General features: G+C 38.8%; 1 protein-coding gene across 8 annotated transcripts in view; it reads right to left on the bottom strand.

Annotated features, from left to right (window-relative positions):
• Window positions 1-25435, bottom strand: part of BNC2 (basonuclin 2) — a 417406-nt gene that overhangs the window by 25120 nt on the left and 366851 nt on the right. For all 8 annotated transcript variants that reach the window (XM_054688704.1, XM_054688701.1, XM_037495038.2 and 5 more), the window contains one exon: window positions 330-2299. In XM_054688704.1, coding sequence (XP_054544679.1) covers window positions 330-2299 — 1970 coding nt within the window. The remainder of the gene's footprint in view (window positions 1-329; window positions 2300-25435) is intronic.

Here is a 25435-nt window from a genome sequence, read left to right as displayed (position 1 = left end):
GAAAGCAGGGAACTGTGTACACAGTTAACTTATTCACACCTAGATGCATGAAAAAAACATACACACATATACACATACACAGAGCACAGAGAAAAATGGCGTGCATTACTGGGTAAGATGGCATATGATTTTCTGCATGCTTAATCATAACAAGCACCAACTGCAACAATCCTTCATGAGCATGGCAGCTTGGTTATCATGTGGTCACTGCAGACAATCTTTACAATGCATCAAAAACATCTGAGTTGGATTTCTTAATGTTAAGTCCAACATGACTGAAACTGGCACCCTCCACCCCCAGCAGGAGCAGCCAATGGAGATTTACTGACCTGTCTCTGCTTCGGCGAGAGGGGAAGGCAGCATTGCAGCCAGCCACGGTGCAGACATGCATCTCTTTTAAGTGAACATTCCTGTAGTGAAGTTTCACACTGTAGGAGCTTTTGAAACTCTTCTTGCACACATAACAGATTTTGGGGTCTGGGCTAGAACACAGATCACCTTCTGGGGAGAACTTTTGAGGGCTGCCGTAATTCAGAGAAGATGTGAAACTTTCATGCAGGGCAGTCATGCTGGCGCCCCCACCATTGTACAGTCCATACTGGCTCATGTAAAACATGTCGTAAGTGGGATCTGTAAATTCTTCTTTCACCTTGATGACATCTTGGTGAGAGGGCTCACTGTGGTTTTCATCTGGCCTCTCACTGTTCATCAGGACCTTTTCGCTCACTTCACTGTGAATGTGCTCATCCCCTTCCATGGATTCCTCACCGAGTTTGGGCTCTGAGGACTCAGACTCATTCTCATAGTCCCGCTCAGGCTCTTGGTCCTCAGACGTCATGCTGTCAGCCCTTCTTATTTCAGTCCTTGAAATGCATCGGGTCCTGCTATGCTTGGAAAAGTCCTTCACAGACATGCCTGGACTCATCTCCTCTTGGGAGTGGCAATGATTGTCGTGGCTCATGTCATTGACTACAGCTCCACCATCGTTGGGGTCATCATCCTCGTCATCAAACTCATCAGCGGTGTCTATAATCTCCTTCTCTATCTTCACAGGCATGCTGGACTTCCTGGGCTTCTTCTTGGGTGCCAGGTCGGCACTGGGCTCATGAGCGGCCATCATCATGACGGGTGCTGCTGGCTCAGAGGGTGGTGGGGGGTGCTGCTCTATAGTACCACTGGTTGGAATGATGGGACTGGTTGGGAGAGAGGTTGGAGGACTCACCATTTCCCCTGGAGTGAGTAAACTTCTATAAAATGGAGGAACTGGTTGGACAGTCTTTAGCCCAGAAAATACCAGCTGGCTAGGGAGAGGATTCTGTAAGACAGGGTCTAGTGGGGGAGTGGTAAAACCCATTGGGGGCCGGCCAGGGCTCGTGAGTGTTAGGTTTGATTTTGTACTTGCTATGACGGGGGTGGCAGCTCCTGACGTAGCCCGAATCAAATCTTTGTCGCGGTTATTCCGTAGCATAGGCATGTGAAGGCGAGGGTTCGGGTTTGCACTGTGGCGATTGCGGCTTCGGAGGGAGCTAAAGACCATATTGCAACCTTCTATGGTGCATCGGTGTTTAATCTTCAGGTGCACAGCATTGTAATGAATTTTGAGAGTACCTTTGTCGTAGAATGTCTTCCCACATGCGTTACAGAACACTCTCCCTTTCCGAGAGGCTGACCCCATCCTTCTCATCCGGTGAATCCGGAATGAGCTTTTTGGGTGTTCAGTTTTGGTCAGATCACTAACTGGAGCAGAATTCTGAATGGGGGACACACAGGCTGGCTCGGTTTTGGGCTCCACATTAGTGATGCTGGTTAGGGCATTTCTATTGGGTGTCTGATCACTCTTATAAGGTGTGGGAGACACTTCGGATTCACTGCTCTCATTATACTCATTCTGGGTTGAAAGGCTCGGTTCCCGCAGCCTCAGTCCTGGTTGCTCCAAGAGTAGCCCATTGGGAGGCAATCCAAGCAGTGGGGCTGAGACTGGGTTTATGTACTGGAATGGAAGCAGAAATGCGAGGCTGTTGGGGATGTTTTCGAAGTGATGAATGCTGGAAGGGTTGCTGTTCTCTAGGTGAGCAAGAAGGCTGGGACTCCTGGTGCGATTATTGCTCTCAATGAAAGTCCTTATGTCTGAGTCTGTCTTTGAAGATGGTACGGCTACGGCCTGCCCTTCTTTCTCTTGAATTGCCATCAGCTCCACAATGGATTTGGTTTCTCCAAACCGCAAAAACTGCTGAAGGGTGATGATTTCCTCTTCTCGAGACATGATGGCCCAGCGGTCCAACACCTTGCCGGCAGCATCCTAGAGGCCACATCAAAGAAACAACAAAGACAAACACAAAAATTTATTGATTGTGCATAATTATTCAATGTGACTGAAGGTGTTCTGTCTGCTCATGAAACAGAGAGAGCAAGGGCTTGGGGGAGAGAAGTAGAAGAAAACATGCAAGCACTGTTAATAAAAGTCAACCCACAAAGCAAACTTTTCTGCCATGCAAATGTAGTAATTAGAGTCACACTTAGAGAAACAGATTGAGTTTAATAATGTCAAAGCAAACAAAATGTAGACCACTGGGGCTCTGTGATCTAAAATGCCTTCCTTACTGCTATTTTAACAACAATGGTCTATATACTATGCAACTATTTAGCACATATTAGTATAAGATATGAACTCTTGCTGTGCAACCCAGTCTAAATGCAAAAAAAAAAAAAAGTACCCTAATCTTTATTAAATAGTGACACTATAAGAAGGAATTAAGTACATTTGGCAAATTTATTTCTTCTATGCAAGCAGACATGATACTGGACTCAAGGTGGAAAATTCCTTTAAGTAGGAGTTATTACGTGAATTTCTGAATCAAAGCAATGAATCAAATAGCATCACCTGTCATGCTCCCCAGGACCACGCTGTTTTTCTTCTTCTTTTTTTATGCCTATATTTTAGTGTTATTTAATACCAGGCAATTTCATAACGGAAAGTAAGAAAACCTGTAATTGCACTTTCTCTAAAAATTGATTGTAATCCTATGATTCGAAGTTTGAGTTAGACTTAAAGTGTTTGATTTCTTATGATCTTGTTACAAATGACAGTTATAGATATTTAGAAAGCAAACATATGATGGATTTAGATTAAATAAATGTGTAAAAATGTTGTCTCTTAACATCCTCTTCTGATGGCAAAGGGAGTCCATAGAGAATACACATCAGTAATCACCAGACTAGTGTTGTTAAATATACATTAAAAAGCGTTTCACACTTTCATTTTTGCTAGTATCTATGAGATTTGCCTGGAGGTAGGACTTAAAAATCCTGCAATGTAATGTCAGGCAATCCATTTCAGCTTGGATTGAGGGATATCTATTCAAACACTGAAATAATGACTCCATCACTTGGTAGGGCCCAGCTTCTTCCCACCAGGACAGGCCACTTAGCAAGCCTCTGGAAACCACCATTGCTCTAACCCTGACTGTTAATTTAAGACAGCACAAAATCTCAAAAAACAAAATAAGATCCTTATTACTTACAAAGAGAAAATCCATTAACTTTTCAATGGTCAGAGCTAGCAGAAACCACCTTATCCAAATGATCAAAGTTAATATCATCAGGCATAAGTATCCCCATGAACCTCTTCATCTGTATTACTGAGAGGGACACATCACCCCCTTTGTGGACAAAAATTCAGACCTTCAATGATGAGAAAAACATCAGCTCAACCAAAACTGAAGGTCATTCTACAAAACAGTGGCTAGTGTGCTTCAATAGGTAATGGTAAGAGTTGGTTTATTTTTTAAAGGGCCAAAGAATGGTTACAGATTGGAGGCCACTAAGAAGATAGGGCAAATAAACATATGATATCCTACACCAGAATAAGGACAGTGGGAAAATTTGAATAAAATTTCTAGACTACTTAATAGTATGGTATCAATCTTAATTTCTTGGTTTCAACAATTGTACTATGCTTATGAAAGATAAGATATTAAAGGATGTAGGATAAAGGAAACTACTATTTTTGCAATGGAAAATTCTCTCCCATAGTTTTGCAAAATAAAATTCTCTCTGGACCACAATTGAGTGGGTCTGAATCATCACGCCTAGCTTGATTTTCAGGAAGTATTTGTCATTTAAATTACTTTACAAAAAAAGAAGTTCTGATAGGTTATGTGCTATTCCTTCTAAGGCTCACTCCAAGAATTCTATCATTTTACATAAAGTAACAAGTGTGGGGATGTGCATTCCTACGTAAACTGTCAAACACAGATGCCTCTTCCTCATTTTATAGACAAAATTAGACCTCAGATCAAATACTCTCATACAACTATCTGCTCAGAATAGTCAAACAATGATATGTGTACTTGGTATCTGGATGATCCTGGAGTCCAATAATAACTATTTTTTAAAAAATATCAGTCATGACAACTGGTCTCCTTTACATTGTTTTTTTGGAGTAGGGGAAAGCAAAGGCTGGCGGGGTTGTTGACATTGTAGGTAAAGAGAAATAAATTTTGATTTTATATGGATTATCTCATTTGAACCTCATAATAGCTTCCAGAGCTCAGCAAATGTTTAACATATGAGAAACCAGAGGTGAAGAGAAGTGAAACAGCTTAAGTTTTGCCAAGATGCTGACTCGGGGTGCAGGACTTAAATCCAAAAATTGACTCCAAGTTCACTGAGGACAGTGACACTCATTCCATGGTGCCACTCCCCAGGTGAGCACATTGGGTTTGCTTGTTAACAATAGGAGCCTGCTCTCTAGATCACTATTAATATCCTCTGCTACACCACTTTGCTTTTACTATCAAAGACTCTCTTGGTTGGTCTTTTATAAGAGCCTTTCACTATGGATCTTTTTTTTCAGGACAAAACTCAACCTTAGCAGTATACAGTCATTCCTTGCTTAGGTTCCTCCCAGGTAGCCTGCACCTAAATCTACAAGTCAATAATGTATTTACACTGTCAGCTTCTGCAACCACAGCAACTGATCAAACCCACATGGGGCATCTCCTTCCCTCACCTTCCTGTCTTCCCTCTCCCATCAGCACACAACACAGTTCCATATGACTTCTCTTTTCTCCTTGACCACCACAATGTTTGCTGCTATTTCAAAAACCACCATCTTTCAGACCCTCTTTTAGTCCTGAGTAGCTGTCTCGGTTAAAATGAAGGTTGTTTCGTTAAACTACTTACTTCTGGTAAAAGAGGTCCAGGTAAACAATATTTAGAACTTTGTTGGTAGCTTGAATCATAAGAGAAGCTTCATCTAGAGTTGTAACAGAAGCAGCAATTTATACTTAGAAGGGCAACAAAATAGCTTTGCAAACAAATGTGCTTGGGAACAGGACAAATATCTGTACTATATACTCAAACTGGAGTCTTCTAATCTTTCACCCTCCGATCCAGGCAATATGAAGTGCCACAGAAGTTCTTTCCAAAGAAGTCATCACTTGTATCTGATCAAGATTATCTAATACCAGGTCATGTTCATAAATTAAGAAACTGCAGCAAGAAACAAAGTTGACTTTCTTATGCAACATAAGGAGTCTGCAAGTTCAATGCTAGATATGGCTATCAGTTTTAGAACATTCTTGGATAAACTGGTTGACGGGAGTAAGAAACCATCAAAGGGAAACAGGTTCTTTTTTCCAAATATATTTGTGATAGAAATACGTATGATGCAGTGTGTGGTTTTCAAACAGTGGCTTACTTAGGATTCTTCTGTTAAGACTTTTTCACAAGAAGTCTTACAAACTATTTAAGGACTGGTGTCAGTCTGAGGGTTTTTTTTTTTTTTTTAAAACCAGTTTGCAAGTAATTAAAAGCAACCATTTGGGAAACTTCAGGACAATTTGATACTATCATAACTAGTAAAGGTGTGATTTTTTTTTTAGCAATTTATTATCATTTTATTTAACTAAAGTATTAGCTCAAGACTAATGAAGGGAAAAACCTAGTCTTTTTACACAGATTGTTTGAGAGGGATGGGTATAAAATCTAGACACCCCTTGCTATGTCAAAGAAACTGTATTAATGTGAATTAAGAGTCATAAAAATAATTAGGTATTATCACAGAATAAAAAATGAATAAAATAAAAACCAGCCTATTAGGCAAATCTGAATACCCTAGCTACTGAACAATTCATACTGGGACATTGTGTGAATGAAAAATTACATCGGGGTATACAACTGGACTCTTATCCTTCCCATTGTATTTTGTAGTTGGTGAGTCAAATTGCTTTAGGCTTTCTCATTTGTAACCGGAGTTCAGTGACCTTTAATCCTTGATGTTAGTAAATGTTATTTACAAAATGAGGATAATACGATTTACTCTGTTAAGTAAAATGCAAGGTATTATTTTAAGTATTGATTTCCTAACTGTACAACTGGCAATACTATTAATTAAAAGATGAGTAACACCAAACAATGTAGACTTATTAACCAGTTTTACCAGGTTCAGAGAAAGTATGAAACTCTTAAAATACATCTAAGAATCATAAATAAAGTGTTCCTTTTATTATTTCATTGGAACTGGTAATTATTAGTAGAAATCTTATACTCAGTTCTATGTGGCTCTGCAGAATGATTTTTTTAAATCTTATTTTGGTAGTGGAATCAACTGCCAGATAAGAAGTTTTATCTGAGCCCTTCACATCAAAGCATCTCATCTGAGAAAGTAAGGTAGAGGTGACTAGTTTGCTTATTTGGGTACGAGAGATACTAGATATGAAAGAGATAAAGAGATAATGGATATGAAATCTTTCTATATTAGATTGTTAGGTGACCTCAAGCCCAGAATTAAATCCTCAGACCAAGAACAAGCCCACCATGATCATGTCAGAGCACAGAGGAAAAACAGCTCTTCTTCTGTCCATGAATGGACATAAGGGCAGAACACTGATGAGAGAAAAAACATCTAGTCTATTTTCTTGAGCAGTATTCAATTTACTAGGATACAAATAGTTTAATTCTAAAAGACCAGGGAGCAGAATAATTTTTTATTCTAATACATTAACTTCTTGTCCATCAAATTTATATACAATTTAAAGAAAAATCCTCAAATGATTTGCTAAATACTAAAAATATTTCCCTTTTATGTAACTTTAAATCTTTTAATTAGATGACATTGAGGGACAGGACTGCTGACCACCTAGAACACAGTAAGAGGTTTATAAAATTTACTTTTTTGATTTCATGTCTAGATATGCATGGTGTGCTGTCTCAGACATTATTCCATCATCTCATATTGGCAACTTATTCTCATGAACAGTTTCTTTTTGGAAGTTTTTAAACTTTCTCCTTTGGGATTAATTTAAATATCAAGGTATGAGGAATACGTTTAGATAGAAGGTACAGAAATTACCACATTTCAAAGCTATCCAGCTTAGTACTCTATAAAGTAAAATGTAACAGCAATCGCCAAGAAAAATAATAAATGAAACTATGATATGCAAAACATAAATTACAATTTTACCAGGTTTTCTACATGTTAAATGTTAAGGATAAACAAATTAGTGGGCAATCTATATAATGGAATACTACTAGAGAGTGAAAAGTAACTATTGATACATACTACAACAAGGATGACTCTAAAATGCATTACAGGGCCTCCCCGGTGGCGCAGTGGTTGAGCGCTGGGTTGCGAAGCTGCCCGCGGCCTCTGCGGCGCCGGTTCGATCTCCGGCTGCTCCCCGGTCACCGGAGGAGGGTCCCACATGGCGCGCAGAGCTCTCCTGCCGCCCACTGCTCCCCTCAGCAGTGTACTTCGGTCCTTCTGCCTGTTCTGCTCCCTGCTCTGGCTCTGGTGAATTCTCTCACCCTCCCGCGCTTCTGACTGTACCCAGTGCATGTATAAACAAACAAACAAAATAAATAAATAAAGCATGCCTCTAAAAAAAAAAAAATAAAAAAAAAATAAAATGCATTACAATTAGAATGAAAATCTGACCCAAAAGACGATATACTCTACCTCCCCCATCATATGAGATTCTGGAAAAGGTGAGATTACAGGCACAGAGAGATCAATAGTTGCCTAGGGCTGAAGGTGGGGGGGAAGGGACTGACTACAAAAAAAATTAGGGAAACTGGGGTGGGAAGGCTGGGATAGGGGAGAATAGTAAAGTTTTATATTATCATTGTGCTTATTTAGACTGTATAGTTAAAGCTGGTTGCTTTTATTGTATGTAAAGTATATTTAAATGAACCTGACTCAAAACAATACATCATGCAACTCCATGAAATCTCATACTCAACTTTCTCTACCTACAGGCCATCTTACTTCTTGCTTCCTGCATTCTCTTATGACTAGAATAGTGAATACATGTCACTTCCATTCTCTTCTGTAAGCAGAGTGTGTCCAACAGTGGGGAGTAAACATGAGGTTTTCTATTTTTTTTTCAATTTAAAAAGATAATTACTTTGCTAATAATTTATATGTGGATGTATAGTCATAGATTGCTAATTTGAAAACAGCTGTCCATGTATCAAGGTACAGGCTCATTTATTTTTACTAGCGAGGTATATAGTTTTAAGAATTTGGGGTTTGCTTCTCTACACAGCTATACTGGTATGTGGGATGCCTGTAGTGTGCACACCTCCCTTCACAAACACTTTGGAAGCAGCTGTGAGGAACAATGAGTTAATTTGCCTAAGCTTATCTCCATCTGCCTTTGTGCTGATCCCTTGGTCAGGTGCACATGCGTTAGGAATGACCAGAAATTAGGAAACACACCATGTAACTATTACTGAGTCACACCAAGAGCTAGTGACAATCTCAGGCCATTATCTCAGATGATATGAACAGGGCCCTCTCATCAACTCATTAGACATGGCTGGCAAACAGAGGGTGCATGAAACCACATGTAGGCTGGCTAGCACTGGGTATGAGGGCTCAAAGTAGCTGGAGTCTGAAAGAGATACTCTGTGGAAGCACAGGGGTTGAAAGGAAAAAAAAACTTAGTCATAAAATTTTCATTGCTCTTATTTCCCACTCTCCTACTAGTTACCTCTTTTAAAACTTAGGGCCATACGTAATAGCAAATATTTCAATTAAAATTTAGAAAAATTGTTCTTCTAAAGTCACTTTTAAAACTTTTAGCAAGTTTAACTGGTCTGGGTGCTCTCCACTTATATGAGAGCCAATTTTATTTCCCTTTTTGATAGATTATGTTTATCTAATTGATATGACTTGGCAATCTTAAGTGTATATGGGTCAAAGTGTGTGTGTCTGTGTGTCCGCATATGTGTAAGCAGGCAAGAAGGGGAGATGAATAAAAATGGTAAAACAAAAAAAAAATTCTTATTGAAAAAATAGATTCTGGGAAATACTCTGGGAAATTTTTTTAAGCAATGTTGTGATAATTTCTGAGAAACACTTGAAATTATGAGGGGAAAAACTTGGCATGCTTATTTGTTTTAGCAAATTTACATTTAAACATATTTCTTACAGGGTACTTACTGAGCAAGACACACAACAATCACATACAATATACATCAGAGAAGTTTGTCTGCGTGGTAAACAAAATGATACCACTGTCTATTCACAAACGCTTTCATGTCACTATGCTTTTCCAGGATTTTAAGCTAATGTTTCTAGCAGGCCAGCTGAAACAACTGTAATATCTGTAGGCAGAATGAGACATACTTATTTATACCCTGATTGCACCAAATGGTTCAAATTAGACTTGATAAAAAAAAAATCAACATTTGTTTTGGGTAATAAAAGCCCTACTCAATTTTCATTATTTGGAAATTTGTCTTTTGCAGAATTTCTCAAGAGCATCATTTTACCTTCAAAATATAATGCTGACCAGTTCCATCCTGCTTCCTCCTCCCCTAACTAGGACAAAGGGGTCTCATGAGAAAGACTCATCAGGGTGGGGCACAGACAGAAAAAACAACTTCCAAATTAGTATCAAAACTGGACTTTATTTGCTAACATTTATTCATGTGTGAACATCATTTCCAGAAAACAAATATGCGTTCTTCATCAACCCAAGACCATCACTGTCATGAAATGACTGTGCAAACATCAGAGCTAGGAATATATCGGCTTGCTGTGATTACAGAAGCCAATGCTAATGAGTATGTCCAGGTTATAAAGAACTTGATTTGAAATATCTTTCTTATTCCTCTTTTTGCCACCCCCCCCCCCTCCGCCAAGGAGAATTAAATGCTACAACTGTATCAACCACTGTTTATAGATATTAGGGCTCTCAGAAAATTTTTCATTAAATAATTTTCTGTAAAGATGAAAAACATTATCTTATTAGTCCTGGTTACTTGACATACTCACACTGAGATCTCTATAAAGATTGTTTGCACATAAAGATTGACTTTTTAGAAGAGTTATTTATCATCCACACACATATGTATACAAACACACATGCACAGAAACTACAGTTCTTGGCTCACTCCTACCTCATATGAACCTCACGTAACTTCAGAAAGTTCAACTATGGAGAAAGGTGATATAATGATATAAAACATAGCAAAGTATTTGCAAAAAAGAACAAAATTAATGCCTGCTTCTCAGTGGATGAAAGAGTTTGAACAGCAGAAAGAAAAAGCAACATGTGAACTTTATGTGACTTACAAGTCCTGACTTTGACATATTTTTTCAATAAGTAAATTTTTATCATTTCTTTCTCTGATACATACTTGAAAATCTTTTTTTTTTCCATTATACTTGAAAATCTTTTAAAAGGATAAATTTTTAAAGAATGAAATGTTAATAAATTGAATAATACGCCCATCTGAAACAATCACTTCTCTAGCCAGAATAACTATCAAAATGCCAGGGCACTAGTTTTAAACAGTTCTTTTGATTTTCAAAATATATTTGATTTTTATTAAAAATTCACTATTAGAGAATACTTGTGATCACAGACCGGATAAGAATATGTAGTTCTTTGAGGACCATCACTTTTTCCCTCAGTAACAGTCTGTACAGCATTTTTATTTTAAAAACTGTGAGTACCACAGATCACTCTGGGGTTACAACATACTTAATCATAGAAGCTACAACTAAGCTCTATTAAAGTCCTGTCAGGATTTCTTCTCTGTGCCCTGGAATTTTAGCTTGTCTAGCTTAAAATCACCTATACAAATTTCCTCTATGGGCATTCGTTTGCAAATAAATAAAGCAGGTGCCTAACTTTGCCACATAAAACCAATTCAGGAGTCAATTATTCTTCAATGTCTAGAATTATACTCAAAGATTCAAAAGATTTTTCAAATTACCCAGTTCCATTCTAATTCAAACCTGAGAAACTTTTAAAGACATGATGCATTTTAATTTTTAATAATAGTATCTTAGGAATCATTCAAGTTTCAAAACAGAAAACCTTAAATCCCACAAATATTCCTAGCAGGCCAACCTTTAATATGAAATTACCTATGAGTCCTTAACCACAGAATATCTAACTATATCTGTGGGCTAAGACAGAATAAGGTTCCAAATTTTAATGTAACATACACATACTTAACCATAGGGGAAAATAAAGAACATAATTGAATACCATCCAAATTTTTGTTTTATTAACTAGCAGCTGTGTGTGTCACTGTCAAATTATCAATACCCAGCTTCAGTTTCCTCACATGTAAATAGGATTCTTATTAAACTTTCTAATAAGCTTTCTGAACAAAAAATTCGTTATTTGACTATCTCTTCCTTGAATCTGGACACATACTCATTTTTATTATGTCCTAAAAATTAAACTAATATATTCCCTTTTAACCAACTTGTATAGCCAACTTATTTTGAGAATACTTGTGTTTATAACTGAAGTTGACCCTTATCTGAAAGTAACTGTATTATCCTATATTCCCGATGCTTCCCTTCATGGATTATCTGTGATACGACTGGAGGCACTAATTATTTTGGATTAACTTTTTACTACTGGTCAATTGAATGATAGGGCTCAAGTGAAAACTTTTGTTTTAAAGCAATGAAAGCTGCTCAAGAAATAGTCTTAAAATACCCCTCTACTCCCCCGCCCCCCAAATTACATTAGCAGGGTTTATGAAAATTCTGCAACCTGAAGACCAATCATTCCAAAGTAAAGGTTATACCTCCATAAAGCTATATGTATATATACAAGTAAATATCTTTACTGTTCCTGAAAACAGCAGTATTTGTACATAAGACCTCTCCTCAATTAAATCCTTTAAATAGACAAATTATTCACTTGGGGATGATCACTGCTGATAAGTTAGAGGATAAATCATTTTATGGTTCAGGGCAGTAAAGGAACAGCTTAAAATCCTAAGAGAAAATACTAGAAACAGGAGGAAAGAGAAGGATGGTTCCTGCAAGTGATCTTGTTTTTTTCTCCCTTCAGACATAAAGATAAAGCCCATGTCCTAGGACACCAATAAATCTGTGTGCTCTGCAATAAACAAAACTCACCAGAGCCCCTTCCAACATTTTTGCTTTGAGGTCTACATTTCCTAGCTTACCTTTCTTTCCACTACCAAGGTTTTGCCACTGAGTTGGTAGGAAGTCTCCATATATCTGGAGGTTTGTGCTGGAAATTCACATTTCTAAACATAAATGCCAGAGACCCTGCCATTTTCTGATGTGCTTTCCTATCATGTCTGATAAACAGCACTTTTTTTTTTTCATGCTGATGGCGATTTTATAGATCAGATAAGGGTAAAGACTCTGGAATAATTCACAACCACAGTGGTCAATCTTTGAAGCTTAATCTGTTGTATAACCAAGATTTTCAATACTAGCGTCTTATCAGGACTTCCAAAGTATGAATGGAAAATTCTATTTCACATATTATACTCTGAATTACTCTACAACTAAAGCTGATTGAAAACCCCAAGGAGGGCCTCCCCGGTGGCGCAGCGGTTGAGCGCTGGGTTGCGAAGCTGCCCGTGACCTCTGCGGCGCCGGTTGGATCCCCGGCTGCTCCCCGGCCACCGGAGGAGGGTCCCACATGGCGCGCAGACCTCTCCTGCCGCCCGCTGCTCCCCTCAGCAGTGTACTTCGGTCCTTCTGCCTGCTCTGCTCCCCGCTCTGGCTCTGGTGAATTCTCTCACCCTCCCACGCTTCTGACTGTACCCAGTGCTTGTATAAACAAACAAACAAACAAGTAAAATAAATAAATAAAGCATGCCTCTATTTAAAAAAAAAAAAAAGAAAACCCCAAGGAACTTTAACATATTCATTAGGATGTGAGGGAGCAGGGTGAGAAAGGGACCAAACAATCACAAAGCAGTATTCCATAAAAAAGGAGGATTGAGTATTCCATAAAACACGCTGAGGACTTGAGTGTGTGATTGAACAGAAAGATGTATTGGGAGATTTAACTTTGTTCTTCTCTGGGTATAAGAATAGCAGTAGAACACAAAGATTAATTTCCTGCTTTAGCATTCTTCAGGGAACAACACATTATTACTTGTAACACTTACACAAGACTGTTGATGGATATACTTTCCTTTGATTGCTCAGATTAAATGTGTTCCTATAAAAGGCACCCACACACGTGTGTATAATTATAAATCCATGTATGCATTAACAGTTTGTGTTTCTGTATATTTATAAGCAGTTGTCAATGCGGAAATTTTACATTTTATTTTATGACAAAAATAGAGGTGATTTGGGATTGGTGGCTAACTGAACAAATATAGATCAAAACAATAATCAGAGTAAATAATCAATATAGGTTACTACAACAAAAAAAAAACAGAAACTAAAAATAAAGGAGGACAAGAGAAGCATGCATTACAGAGCACAAGGTAATAACCGCGTCTGCATGCCTTAATACCCTCTTGTCCCAGCAGCCCTGACTTTCTAAGCAGCCCACTTCTCCACATTAACGGTAGTCATTTGGAGAGCAGCAAACGTGCCATTAGAAGCACTTTTACAAGTGTATATTCATCCACCAATTAGCTTAATGTGGCCGCTTTCTGCATATTTTCTATCCAGGCTTGCACAAATCTTATTAATATTTCCCCCTAGCGCTTTGACAGATTACCTTGTCATTACGCATCCTGGAGCCTTTTAAACAATATGGGTAAACTACTGTTTGTGAGGTTAATGACAATTATCCCCTAATTACTGCATAAGTCACTCAGTCCACTTTATCTCATAGGCAGGGTTCTGCTCTGTGTATCTGCCATTGTGTCACCGTAAATGAATCTTGTATTGCTATGTTTATCTGCTATTGCCTTGTAAATTATACTGACAGAAGAATGAACAAATTACTGCATGTCATCACTTAAATACTGCTTCTGAAATTAAAAAAAAATGGTTTGGCATAGAGCTTGAATTGTGATTTTAGCAGATCACAATTAGTAAAATCATATTTAATGTTTTATGTTACATTTCAAGGCTGATAGCTTGGAATTTAGTATTGGAGTCACAACAATGGCATGGGGGTGAGGGGAAGGTGAAGAGCAGAGGAGGTGGGCGGGAGGGAAGCATAAAAACTGAAATAGTAATGTTAGCCCATCCTCTTGAACACATTTCTTACTATTTTAAGAGCTGAAATATTTTCTAAGATTTGTCAATTGTAAATCATATCCAAAGGGTTAGGGGTAAGCTACACTCTTCAGCTGGAATCCTTTCTTTCTTTCTGCCTTTTCCTCTCTCTCTCTTTTTTTTTTTTGTTACTTATAACCAGTTCAGACATAAAACACAGAGTCTGTGTATTAAAAACAGAAAATGTAACAACGGCCACAGGCTAAGCCAATTTCATTGATGCATTTTTATTTTTATTTATTTATTTTTTTTATAGAGGCATGTTTATTTCTTTATTTATTCGTCTTGTTTGTTTGTTCTGTTTACACATGCACTGGGTACAGTCAGAAGCGCGGGAGGGTGAGGGAATTCACCAGAGCCAGAGCAGGGAGCAGAGCAGACAGAAGGACTGAAGTACACTGCTGAGGGGAGCAGCGGGCGGCAGGAGAGGCCTGCGCGCCATGTGGGACCCTCCTCAGGTGGCCGGGGAGCAGCCGGGGATCGAACCGGCACCGCAGAGGCCGCGGGCAGCTTCGCAACCCAGCGCTCAACCGCTGCGCCACCGGGGAGGCCCATCATTGATGCATTTTTAAACATTATTAAACAGGTTCAGAAAGTTCCAAAGCTGCATTTGAAATTGTTTAACATGTTTACATCAATGAAACTAGTTCAGTCCACTGCTGTATCAAGGTCACTATCTCTGCGCTAATATGATTTGCCAGGAAAATAGGACAAGATGAGCATCTTGAAAAAAAAAAAAAAAAAAAAAAAAGACAGATTAAGTCAACTGTAAATAATCTGGAAGAATTTATTTTTAATCTGAAATCTGTGATTCTGCAGATTATCAGGTAAATAAATGTTTGCATGAGAACGGGCAGAAACATCTGGTTTTCCTGAGACAAACTGCCATTTAATGAGTACCTTAAAACATTTTGAAATGTGAAACATTCAAAATGTTTCCATTTAAATGACACCAAGGTGGCTGATAACTGGCAAGCATCAGTAACGGGCTACACCAATTTGAAGGATGACTTTCAACTCTCAATTAGCTGGGCGTGTAGAAAGCTTGCATCAAATCGCCTTATGACAGCCACAAGTTTGTAAGGAAGGGCTCATAGCATTGATGATAAACGATTTGGTGGAAGCATGCATGCTCACACACACTCACTCAACACACATACAGTACCTCTTAGCGCACTCGTTGAACAGGCTGGAAGAAAAGCTGCAGCAAAAAGAAAGGAAAACATGAAACCCAGAGTTGACAGGCCTAGCCCAGGGGCCTCCTGGATTCTAATCACAACCCCTTGGGCTCCCTCCTATCTCCAAAGACTGACCTTAATGTCTGTCCTGTGTACAATCAATGCAACTTCAACAGAGGAAGTGCTGCAGGCAAACGTGGAAACACATAATGCTCTTTCCTTTAGTGCTAAGCCGAAGTGAAGAAATCCCAGTTAAGACTGTCTGACAGCACTGTGACAATTAAGGGGTTATACTATTTTCCTGATTTTATTTATTTATTTTACTATCTAGGTTATCTGTGCATGTAAAACCAAGGAAAGTGAATTCTAAATCATTGATTTTTTTTTTTTTTAACATAGGATTTTGTTTTGTTTTGAAAATCTTGCTAATGGTATGGCAACTCTGCTTAGCTGGGGGTTGGCAGAGATAGTGTGCATTTGAGGGATAAACTTTTGGTGTCACCTCAAAAAAGATGTGTAAACTGTTTTCTTGAGTTTGTTGAATCAGCACTGGTTACAGGAAAATAATCCTGCAAAGATCAATATAAATGCCAAAAGGTACCTAGGTATAAATAGATGAAGACAGCCATTAAGAAAACAAACAAACAGCAGGACTTCCCTACTCACTTTGATCCATACTTTACATGCTTTCATCAAAATTCTAAAAACTGAGACTATTCACTGAGACTATTTCATTCCACTTCCTAGCAAGCCTTCAGTGGCTTCTTCAGTTGGTATTTGAAGTCCCCTCAATAGGAACTGAATTTACCTTTCCAACACCTTCTCCTGCCAAGATCTCAAATTCTAGCCACAAAGAACTATTTGCTACGAATGATCCCAAGTACAGCCAAATTACAAATGCTTATGAGCTCCTCTGCCCCTCTTACTCATTTGTACCTGTCCAGGCCCAACTTAAGTGAACATTTATATGAAATGTCTCCTATCCTAGGTCACCCCTACCTTTTCCCCACTCCCAGCAAGCATAACCTGCCCCTTCAATGACCCACTTAACTTCTATGTCATATGTCTCTTTATTCCAGGATTACTATACTTTATATTCCCATTGCCAAAGATGAATCAATACTTGATGAATTCTTTAGCATTATAAATGTAGGAACTGGGAGGCAATGCAGAGGTTATCTGGTGCCACCTTTTGATTTTACAGATAAGAAGATTAGCAAGATCTTGCCTAAGATCAGGAAGCTAAAGTGTGAGTGACCTTTAGTGGATGTCTGACCTCATCCAGGGCTTTCCCCCCAAGTGTTATTCTTTTCTTCTGGAATAATGATTCCTGACTGAGGAAAGAAAACATCTACTCCATTCCACTGCCATGACCTACGTTTGTGTGGATGCTAATCAAGTGGAACTATCTTCAACCCCACACTAACCTCCCTCTTAACCATCAATTATATGTTTAACAGAAATGTAAAGTCATTTCACAAGACCACTGGCTCAGGGAGACTAGTTACTAGCATGCTGGGCAGGGTTAGGGGGGGTTGGGGGGAGGGGAGAAAAAGTTGAGAATGACAGTTTCAGGGGAAAAAAAAAATGTAAAATTCAGGGACTTTTTCTATGCAAGCACTAGAAAATTATCTACTGTTCTTTGAAAATGCTTCTGACAACATTACATTATGTTGGATGCTTCCTGGATCAAGGTTAAATTTTAGAGTAAATGGGTCTCCCTGGTGGTGCAAGGGGTTAAAATGCAACCTTTGAAGCTATTTACAGCCACTGCAGCACGAATTCGATCTCTGGCCAGGGAGCAACCCAGATGGCGCAGCAGACCTCTCCTGTCTCGCCCACTGCTCCCCTCAGCAGTGTATTTCAGTCGATCTGCCTGTTCTGTTCTCCCTCTGAATCCTTTCGCCCCCCCCCCACAACTCTGGCCTGTACCCAGTTCTTGTATGTATAAATAAATAAGTCTTTTAAAAAAATTTAGAGCAGGGCCTCCCCAGTGGCGCAGCGGTTGAGCGCTGGGTTGCGAAGCTGCCCGCAGCCTCTGCAGCACCGGTTCGATCCCTGGCTGCTCCCCGGCCACCGGAGGAGGGTCCCACATGGCGCGCAGACCTCTCCTGCCGCCCACTGCTCCCCTCAGCAGTGTACTTCGGTCCTTCTGCCTGCTCTGCTCCCCGCTCTGGCTCTGGTGAATTCTCTCACCCTCCCGCGCTTCTGACTGTACCCAGTGCTTGTATAAATAAATAAATAAAAATAAATCTTAAAAAAAAATTTAGAGCAAATGGGGCTAGAAAGCATTCTATATACATTCTATATTCCATATACTTTATTCATACAGGTAAATAAATGAATTAAACCAATCAGTTTTATATCAGACACATAAAAACAAACCACCACAGATATAAATATGTGTGTATAAACATACTTTCTTTGTTCATTTTATAATATGTAAATAACTACGCTTATCAATTCCTGAATCCTCATTTGGTGTTCCCATCAGTCCTGCTAGTTTTCATTTCTATTTTATTTCTACTCAAACTTCAATTCTTAGGATTTATTTAGGGATTTTGCCTAAGGACCAAAGTTAACTACTCAGTTGTTCAAGAAATAGTATTATATGAATTGTGAAAATGTAACAAAACCAAAATATGAAACACAATGGTATAGAAGCCTATTTTTTTTAATGAAAGCTATTTTCAGGCTAAAGGATTGAATTTTTTTTTAAGTAATATAGTAACATATTTAAGTTATATAGACTCTGTGCCTTGGCTTCCTCATATATGAGAAAGGATAAAAACAGGTACTGGCTAAAGTTCTGAGGATTAAAGGAAAATCATGCCTACACTTTCTTGAACCCCTGGCAAATTCCAGGCAGGACTCAAGATAATATAATTTGTTATGTTCATCTAAACTCATTTCAGGTTTGAGGTACCATTATCAAATCTACTCTACATAAAAGGATTTACACCAGCAGTCTGAGTCTAGAAGTATAATGAAATGCCTTACACATAAGGCACTCGTACCTCCCCACCACTACCTAAGCCTCCATCAGAGCCCTCTCTGTTTTCTTTTTCCATTATTCTCCATGAAATTATAGCCTAGAAAGTGTAGAGTTTCCTATGCCCAATGCCTTGGTTAACTCAGTTGTCCAGCTATGTACTTACCTTTTCACACCTATTTATATAAGCTTAGTAATGATCCACATTAATTCCTAATTGGATTATTTTAGCCATTGCTCAATCTTTCCATTTACTACTTTCACTCCAGTCACGTTTTGAGACTACATACTGATGCCCAGTTGCTTCTCCTAAAGTGTACCTCTGATCACATGACAACTCCTCTCTCCAAATTTAATTCCAGTACCTTCCCTTTGTTGAATAATTTAAGCATTAATTTTTCAGACTGGCATTCTAGAACTGCCCCAACCTAACCTTTAAGTATTATTTGTTTATTCACATTCTGATGTTGTAGCTGAACTGGACAACTTAACTTTCAGTAGATACCACATTTTTGCTCATACTGTCCTTTCTAGGGGGAATGCCATCATCATTTTCTAGGGACCCATTATTGTTCAAGGCCCACCTCTCAAATATTCTCTCTATCACAGATTCTGTGATCTGTTCAGAATCTCTGTTTGGCTTTCATGTGCTTTTTTTCCTCCTACCATAGTCCAGTAGTATGTATGTCCCATGTGATCTGGTAACCCCTTACAGTATAACCAGGCTCTTGAGTGAAGAGGCCCTAAAGCACTCATCTTTATATCTCCCACACAGATGGCGTCTCCCACACAATTTTAACAAATTATGCTTATTTTACACCTAATATATATCTGTTGACAACTGACCACTAGTGATTTCTGCAAACTCATCTATCTTCTTTAAGATGTTTACTAGATTTCTAAAGCCACCAGTGTAAGTCCAAAACAAGCTGTTCACTATCGAGTCAGGCAGTCACATTTGCAAATAAAGCTATCCTAAAGTTTTATGTACTTCCGAAACAAAAATGTATCCCTGATGTAGGCAAAATCAATTTTTTCAAAATGTTTTAAGACCTTGGTTGGGTCTATGCTTCTGAGTTCATTTTATTATAGAATTATTTAAAAATTTACAAAAACTTAAATTTTCTTAGCTGTAAAAGTAAATGACAGGGGCCTCCCCGGTGGCGCAGCGGTTGAGCGCTGGGTTGCGAAGCTGCCCGCGGCCTCTGCGGCGCCGGTTCGATCCCCGGCTGCTCCCCGGCCACCAGAGGAGGGTCCCACATGGCGCGCAGACATCTCCTGCCGCCCGCTGCTCCCCTCAGCAGTGTACTTCGGTCCTTCTGCCTGCTCTGCTCCCTGCTCTGGCTCTGGTGAATTCTCTCACCCTCCCGCGCTTCTGACTGTACCCAGTGCATGTATAAACAAAAACAAACAAATAAAGAAAGAAAGAAAGAAAACATGCCTCTATATTAAAAAAAAAAAAAAAAAAGTAAATGACAATATGGTAAAGTGGCTGTCACAGGAAAATAAGATAGAAGGAAAAAGAAATACAGGGATAAGGAAGTGAGCTCAAAAATGCAAAAGTGGGCTATACATTTACAACTTGATAGTCTAGAAACAATTTCTACTTGTGGCCAACATTGATTTAATGTTAAATTAATTTACTGTTAAAATTGAGTATTCAAACATTAAAATAACTTAATTGAAAGAATAAGTAGTCTAAGTTCTGTCCAGAGTTCGAGGTGTATCAGTATCAGCACACAGGGCAAGGAGAAGAGTGGTAGAAAAATTTCTTTTATAGAATATTCGTAAAACTAGAATGCAAAGAGAAAATAAAAACAAAGGTATATGAAATAAACTAGAGTTGTGAATTTTGAATATATTGATTTAATTCCTTTTTTAAAGATTTATATTATTTATTTATGCATACAAGAACTGGTGTCTAGGCCAGAAGTGCGGGGGGAGGTGTGTGTGAGAGGTTTCACCAGAGACAGTGGGAAGCAGGACAGGCAGATGTACTGAAATACACTGCTGAGGGGAGCAACAGGCGACACAGGAGAGGTGTGCTGTGCCATGTGGGTTAGCTCCCTGGCCGGGGATTGAACTCATGTTACAGTGGCTGGAGACAGCTTGATATCACTAAGATTTTAACCACCGTGCCACCAGGGAGGCCCTCAATTTAATTCTTAATGTGGAACTCTGGTTAAGTACCAAAAATAAGATGTACACACCGGCAGGAGGGGTGAGCATAGGAACTGAATATTGCATGAATATGAAAAGTATAGGGAAAAGAAATATCACAAAAGTAATATAAGATATGAAAGGCTTTTACTTTTTTACTTTTCATGACTACTATCATTTGTTACTTCTAAACAGTGGCTGTAAAATGAATGACTTGCTGTCTTAGAAATGAACATTTTAAAATTTGTGAATTGCTTCTCTCAATGAAGCACCATGCATAAAAGTCACCTTTTAAGAAAACCAACTCCTTGTTGATCTAAATTGCCAGGTAGACTTTTTTCTTCACTTATATTTGAGGATGGAAAAAGTAATATTCAAAAAACAATCAAGGAATTAAATCATTTTAATAAAATATCACAATTTCATTAATGGAAAGAATGTAAACAACATTTCATTTTTTATTTTTTCTGAAATTATCAAGGCAGGGCACAAAATTTTTATCTTACTATCTTCTCTTTTGGTGTCTAAATTTAGATTTTTCATGAAGTCTAACATAGGTATTATCTATACATTTACATGCTTTATTTGCTCTACGGGCAATTGCCTCAGAAGTAAGGCATTAAGGTTACCCTACTGACCAAAAAGGCAAATGCATGCCAACTCATGAAGACAGATGAAAGCATTATCAGGCTAACAGCAGCAGGCGAGCCATTAATGACCAGTAGTAGAATCCAGTTTCTGTCTTGTACTTTCTCCCCAAACGCTCACATGGTATTTTTTTTTCAGCAGTACTTGTGTTTCTTTTTCCAATGAGAAAGCAAGTAAAGAGTACTTTCAAATGGAAATAGACATCAAAAACTCTGGCAAATTCTATGCTGGTGAAGTAAGGAAAGGCATATTCTAGAAAAGCATTCAAGAATTGGATCAAGAGAATAACAGCATAAAAGATTAACTTTAAGAGAATTTTTATTATTTTATGTGGCTAATTTATAAGGCATTTCTGAATGAATCACCTCTATATTCTATCAATCAGAAGGACACTAGCACTAATTTCTGATTATTACAATAGTAGATATGGGGGAAATGTACGCGTGTGTGTACATGCATATGCAATAAAGAGAGGAAATACTGTGTAAAGCCTCTCTTTCCTTTATACCTATTACCAATGAGAGCAGAGAACAAGGAATGAATTCACATTCATGTGTGATTGCTGAAAATGCCCACCTAAATCTATTATATTCGAAACATACCAGCTTAACACCACATTGTAGTGCTAGGGAGAAAGTGATATACAGGATGGGGCAATCTATAAGGCAATTCTTCAGGCACACATTCAGATTTTCTGCCTTTTCTCTCTGTATGGAATCCCATACAAGTTAGGTTTTAACTACTGTGTTGGGAGTCTCTGAGATCAAAGCTAGGACTGGTGAGCCTCATAGGACTCAGCATATGGTCATACTTAAAGCTAAGGATTATTACAGTGAAAGGATACAAAAATCAGCAAAGGGAAAAGGCGCATGGAGCAAAGTCCAGAAGAAACCAAGAACAAACAGTGCTAAGAGTCTTATTCCTGAGAATCACATAGGATGCACTTAATTTCCATAGCATTAAATTGTGACAACACAGGTGAAGTGCTTTCTGCAAGAGAAGTTCATCAGCAACTCAATGCCTATGTTTTTTATTTAAGAATAGTCACAGAGGTGCCCTTTGCCCAGAATTTACCAAAAACCAAAACCACACTCCAAGAAGAAAATCCACTAGTGTAAACCGTATATTCTGCACTGTTTAGAAGACGGAGTCACTTATCAGTTAGGGAATGGTGGGAACACTCCTAAAATCCAAAGTTCCCAAATGCAACCCAAGAGCCAACCTTGCAAATAGGACTTACTAAGGATGGCGAGGGTCCCACATGGTATGCAGACCTCTCCTGCCGCCCGCTGCTCCCCTCAGCAGTGTACTTCGTCTGTCTGCCTTCAGGTCTGCTACAGTAACACTTTTCTTAATACCTACCCATCCTTACTTCAGAGCCACCAAAGTTTCATATCTGCATCCCCACAAAGATTCTATTATTGTGGTTCTTGACGGTCACAAGGTTGGCTGGTACTAAATCCAGAAATAGGTAGATGAGTGGGAGACAGAAGGGAGATGTCTGTCAGCCAAGGGAGGTAGGATTTATTAGTTTCTTCTACAGAATCAAGTTAGATTGAGTTAAAAAAAATTACTGAAAACTCAGTCTGTATCTAAGGTGGATAAAAAAAGCCCCAACCATTATAAATTAAAGTGATAGATACAAGAAAGAGATTAAGACTCACAGAAGCCAAGGGACTATGCTAGCATCATTTGCTTCAGAGCATCCATTTAAATTATTTAATGTACCAAATATTATTTATTAGAAGATGCAATGAATGGTTCTCCAAAAGAGTCCTCTGATCCAGAAGACTCTGGAAAAATGCGTTTGTGATTCCTTTGCACATTCTTTTCTAAAAACAAAAACCAACATGAGAGTGCTTACAAATCTTTTGATTTTGACTTTATATTTAAATAGGATAGAAAGCCTTTAATGTTGTCTGAAACTGGTATGTCTGTTCTTCGCCTACAAACATGATATCCAATATATTTATGGAAGTCTGCTAAAGACACAAAATAATGTAGGAGGAGGAATAATTTAGGGAAAGGAAACCAATGTATCATTTTATTTTCAAACAAATCTAACCATATTTAGAAGTACACAAAACAAAATTGCCACTGTAAGTCAACATTTCCTAAAGTTCTATGGCAGGTGGAAACTGACCTTCAAACCTAACTGAAGGGCTATCATAAATCTGCATTAAAGAGAGGTAATATGTGCATTTGGCTTCAGCAAAAAACAACTACTCTTCAAAGTACTTACTATGTGTCAAGCACTAAGGGAAAAACCCTTCACCTGCATTACCTCATTTAATGACCCCATCACCAGTACATACATGAATGCTAAAAACTTCACTGCGCTCAGCCTGGAGGGGAGGACAAGGAGCAAATGCATGGGCTGTCTTCTAAAGTTCAGTTTCCTGATTTTAATAAGAGCACCCTGCTGAGTAAGGGGTGCAGCAAAAACAAAACATCCCTTCCATTTCACATGGGCATGGCCAAGTGCAGAAACCCCATGGTCTCGTGTCTAGACTCAAGACAGGAATACTTACATATAAGTTAAAAAAATTAGAGAGTTGGGCCTCCCCAGTGGCTCAGCGGTTGAGCACTGGGTTGCGAAGCTGCCCGCAGCCTCTGCAGAACCGGTTAGATCCCCGGCTGCTCCCCGGCCACCAGAGGCGGGTCCCACATGGTGCGCAGACCTCTCCTGCCGCCCACTGCTCCCCTCAGCAGTGTACTTCGGTCCTTCTGCCTGCTCTGCTCCCCCCTCTGGCTCTGGTGAATTCTCTCACCTCCCACGCTTCTGACTGTACCCAGTGCTTGTATAAATAATAAATAAATAAATAACTATTTAAAAAAAAATTAGAGAGTTAAATGAAGGCCCAAAATACACCTAGATGCATGTATTTTCTCCTCCTGAGGGGATTAGAGTTCAGAGTCATGAATTAGCATTTGTCCCAACACATGTGATTTCATTCTACAGCACCACCTTTCTCCTCCTCTCTACAAAAGGTCTGACACTCATAAGTAGCTAGAAAAGAAGCAAGAGACACAGCAATGCCTCAGAGTCCTGACTGAGGGTGTGCTTCATAAACAACATTCTGGGAGTTTCCAGGTCTTTGTAAGTAATGCTCTCAGGCCACAGGTGTTAGATTTATTTTCTGTGGCTTTAGGGTAAAGCTCTCTGCGATGGATTTTACCCAAGATGGGGAAGCAGGATTTGAGGCCCTGGGCAAAATGAAACATGGTGGTCTTTGATCACTTCAAGCCAATGAGGAAGAACACACCTATTTGTAAAAGTCCCTGATCCAAGAACATTACCATTCTCTGCAGAAACACAGCCGATGCACCACAGGAGAGGGGGACTAAGGACCTGGGCCCGAGGCACCCACACACATAGCAACAAAGAAAACAGCATGCAAACAGCAGCTGCGCTGACATTCAGTGAAGACAGAGGCTGGTTTTTAGATCTTACATTAGAGAGAACAAAGGCATCCCAATTAATCATGAGCAAGACAAGTGGAAAGTTGGGGCTTCTGTACCCAACAACAAATAAAAAGAAAAAATTGTGGCAAGTGCATATATTTTTCATATACATAAACCACAGATTGCACAGACTTCCTATGGCCACAGCTGCCACCTCCATTATCCCTTTCTGCAAAGGGCTTTGAGAAAGAAAATGAAAGGAAATGGAGTGAAAATATTTCCATTATTTATACATACATCTATATGGCAGACTGTTATCAGGAAAATATTATTTTGCCTTAAAGAATATTTTATTAGGAATTTATAGCAAAAGTTTTAATAATCTAATGAGTATTTTAATAAAGTTCGTAACATGTATCAAGAGGCAAACTCCAAGTGGTATCATAGAAAGGCCACAGGCACCGATGAGTACAAGTGAAGGGAAATTTAGCCAAAGGGCATAAATGATCAGGTTGTTACTAGTCATTGACTACTGGGGAGGAAAAGTTATATTCTGGTTCTAACAAC

The sequence above is a fragment of the Talpa occidentalis genome, unplaced genomic scaffold (assembly GCF_014898055.3).
Source record: "Talpa occidentalis isolate TD23 unplaced genomic scaffold, MPIMG_talOcc4v2.1 talOcc4.7, whole genome shotgun sequence".
NCBI lineage: Eukaryota > Metazoa > Chordata > Mammalia > Eulipotyphla > Talpidae > Talpa > Talpa occidentalis.
The sequence above is the reverse complement of the archived record's forward strand: the minus strand, read 5'-3'. Positions and strand labels throughout refer to the sequence as shown.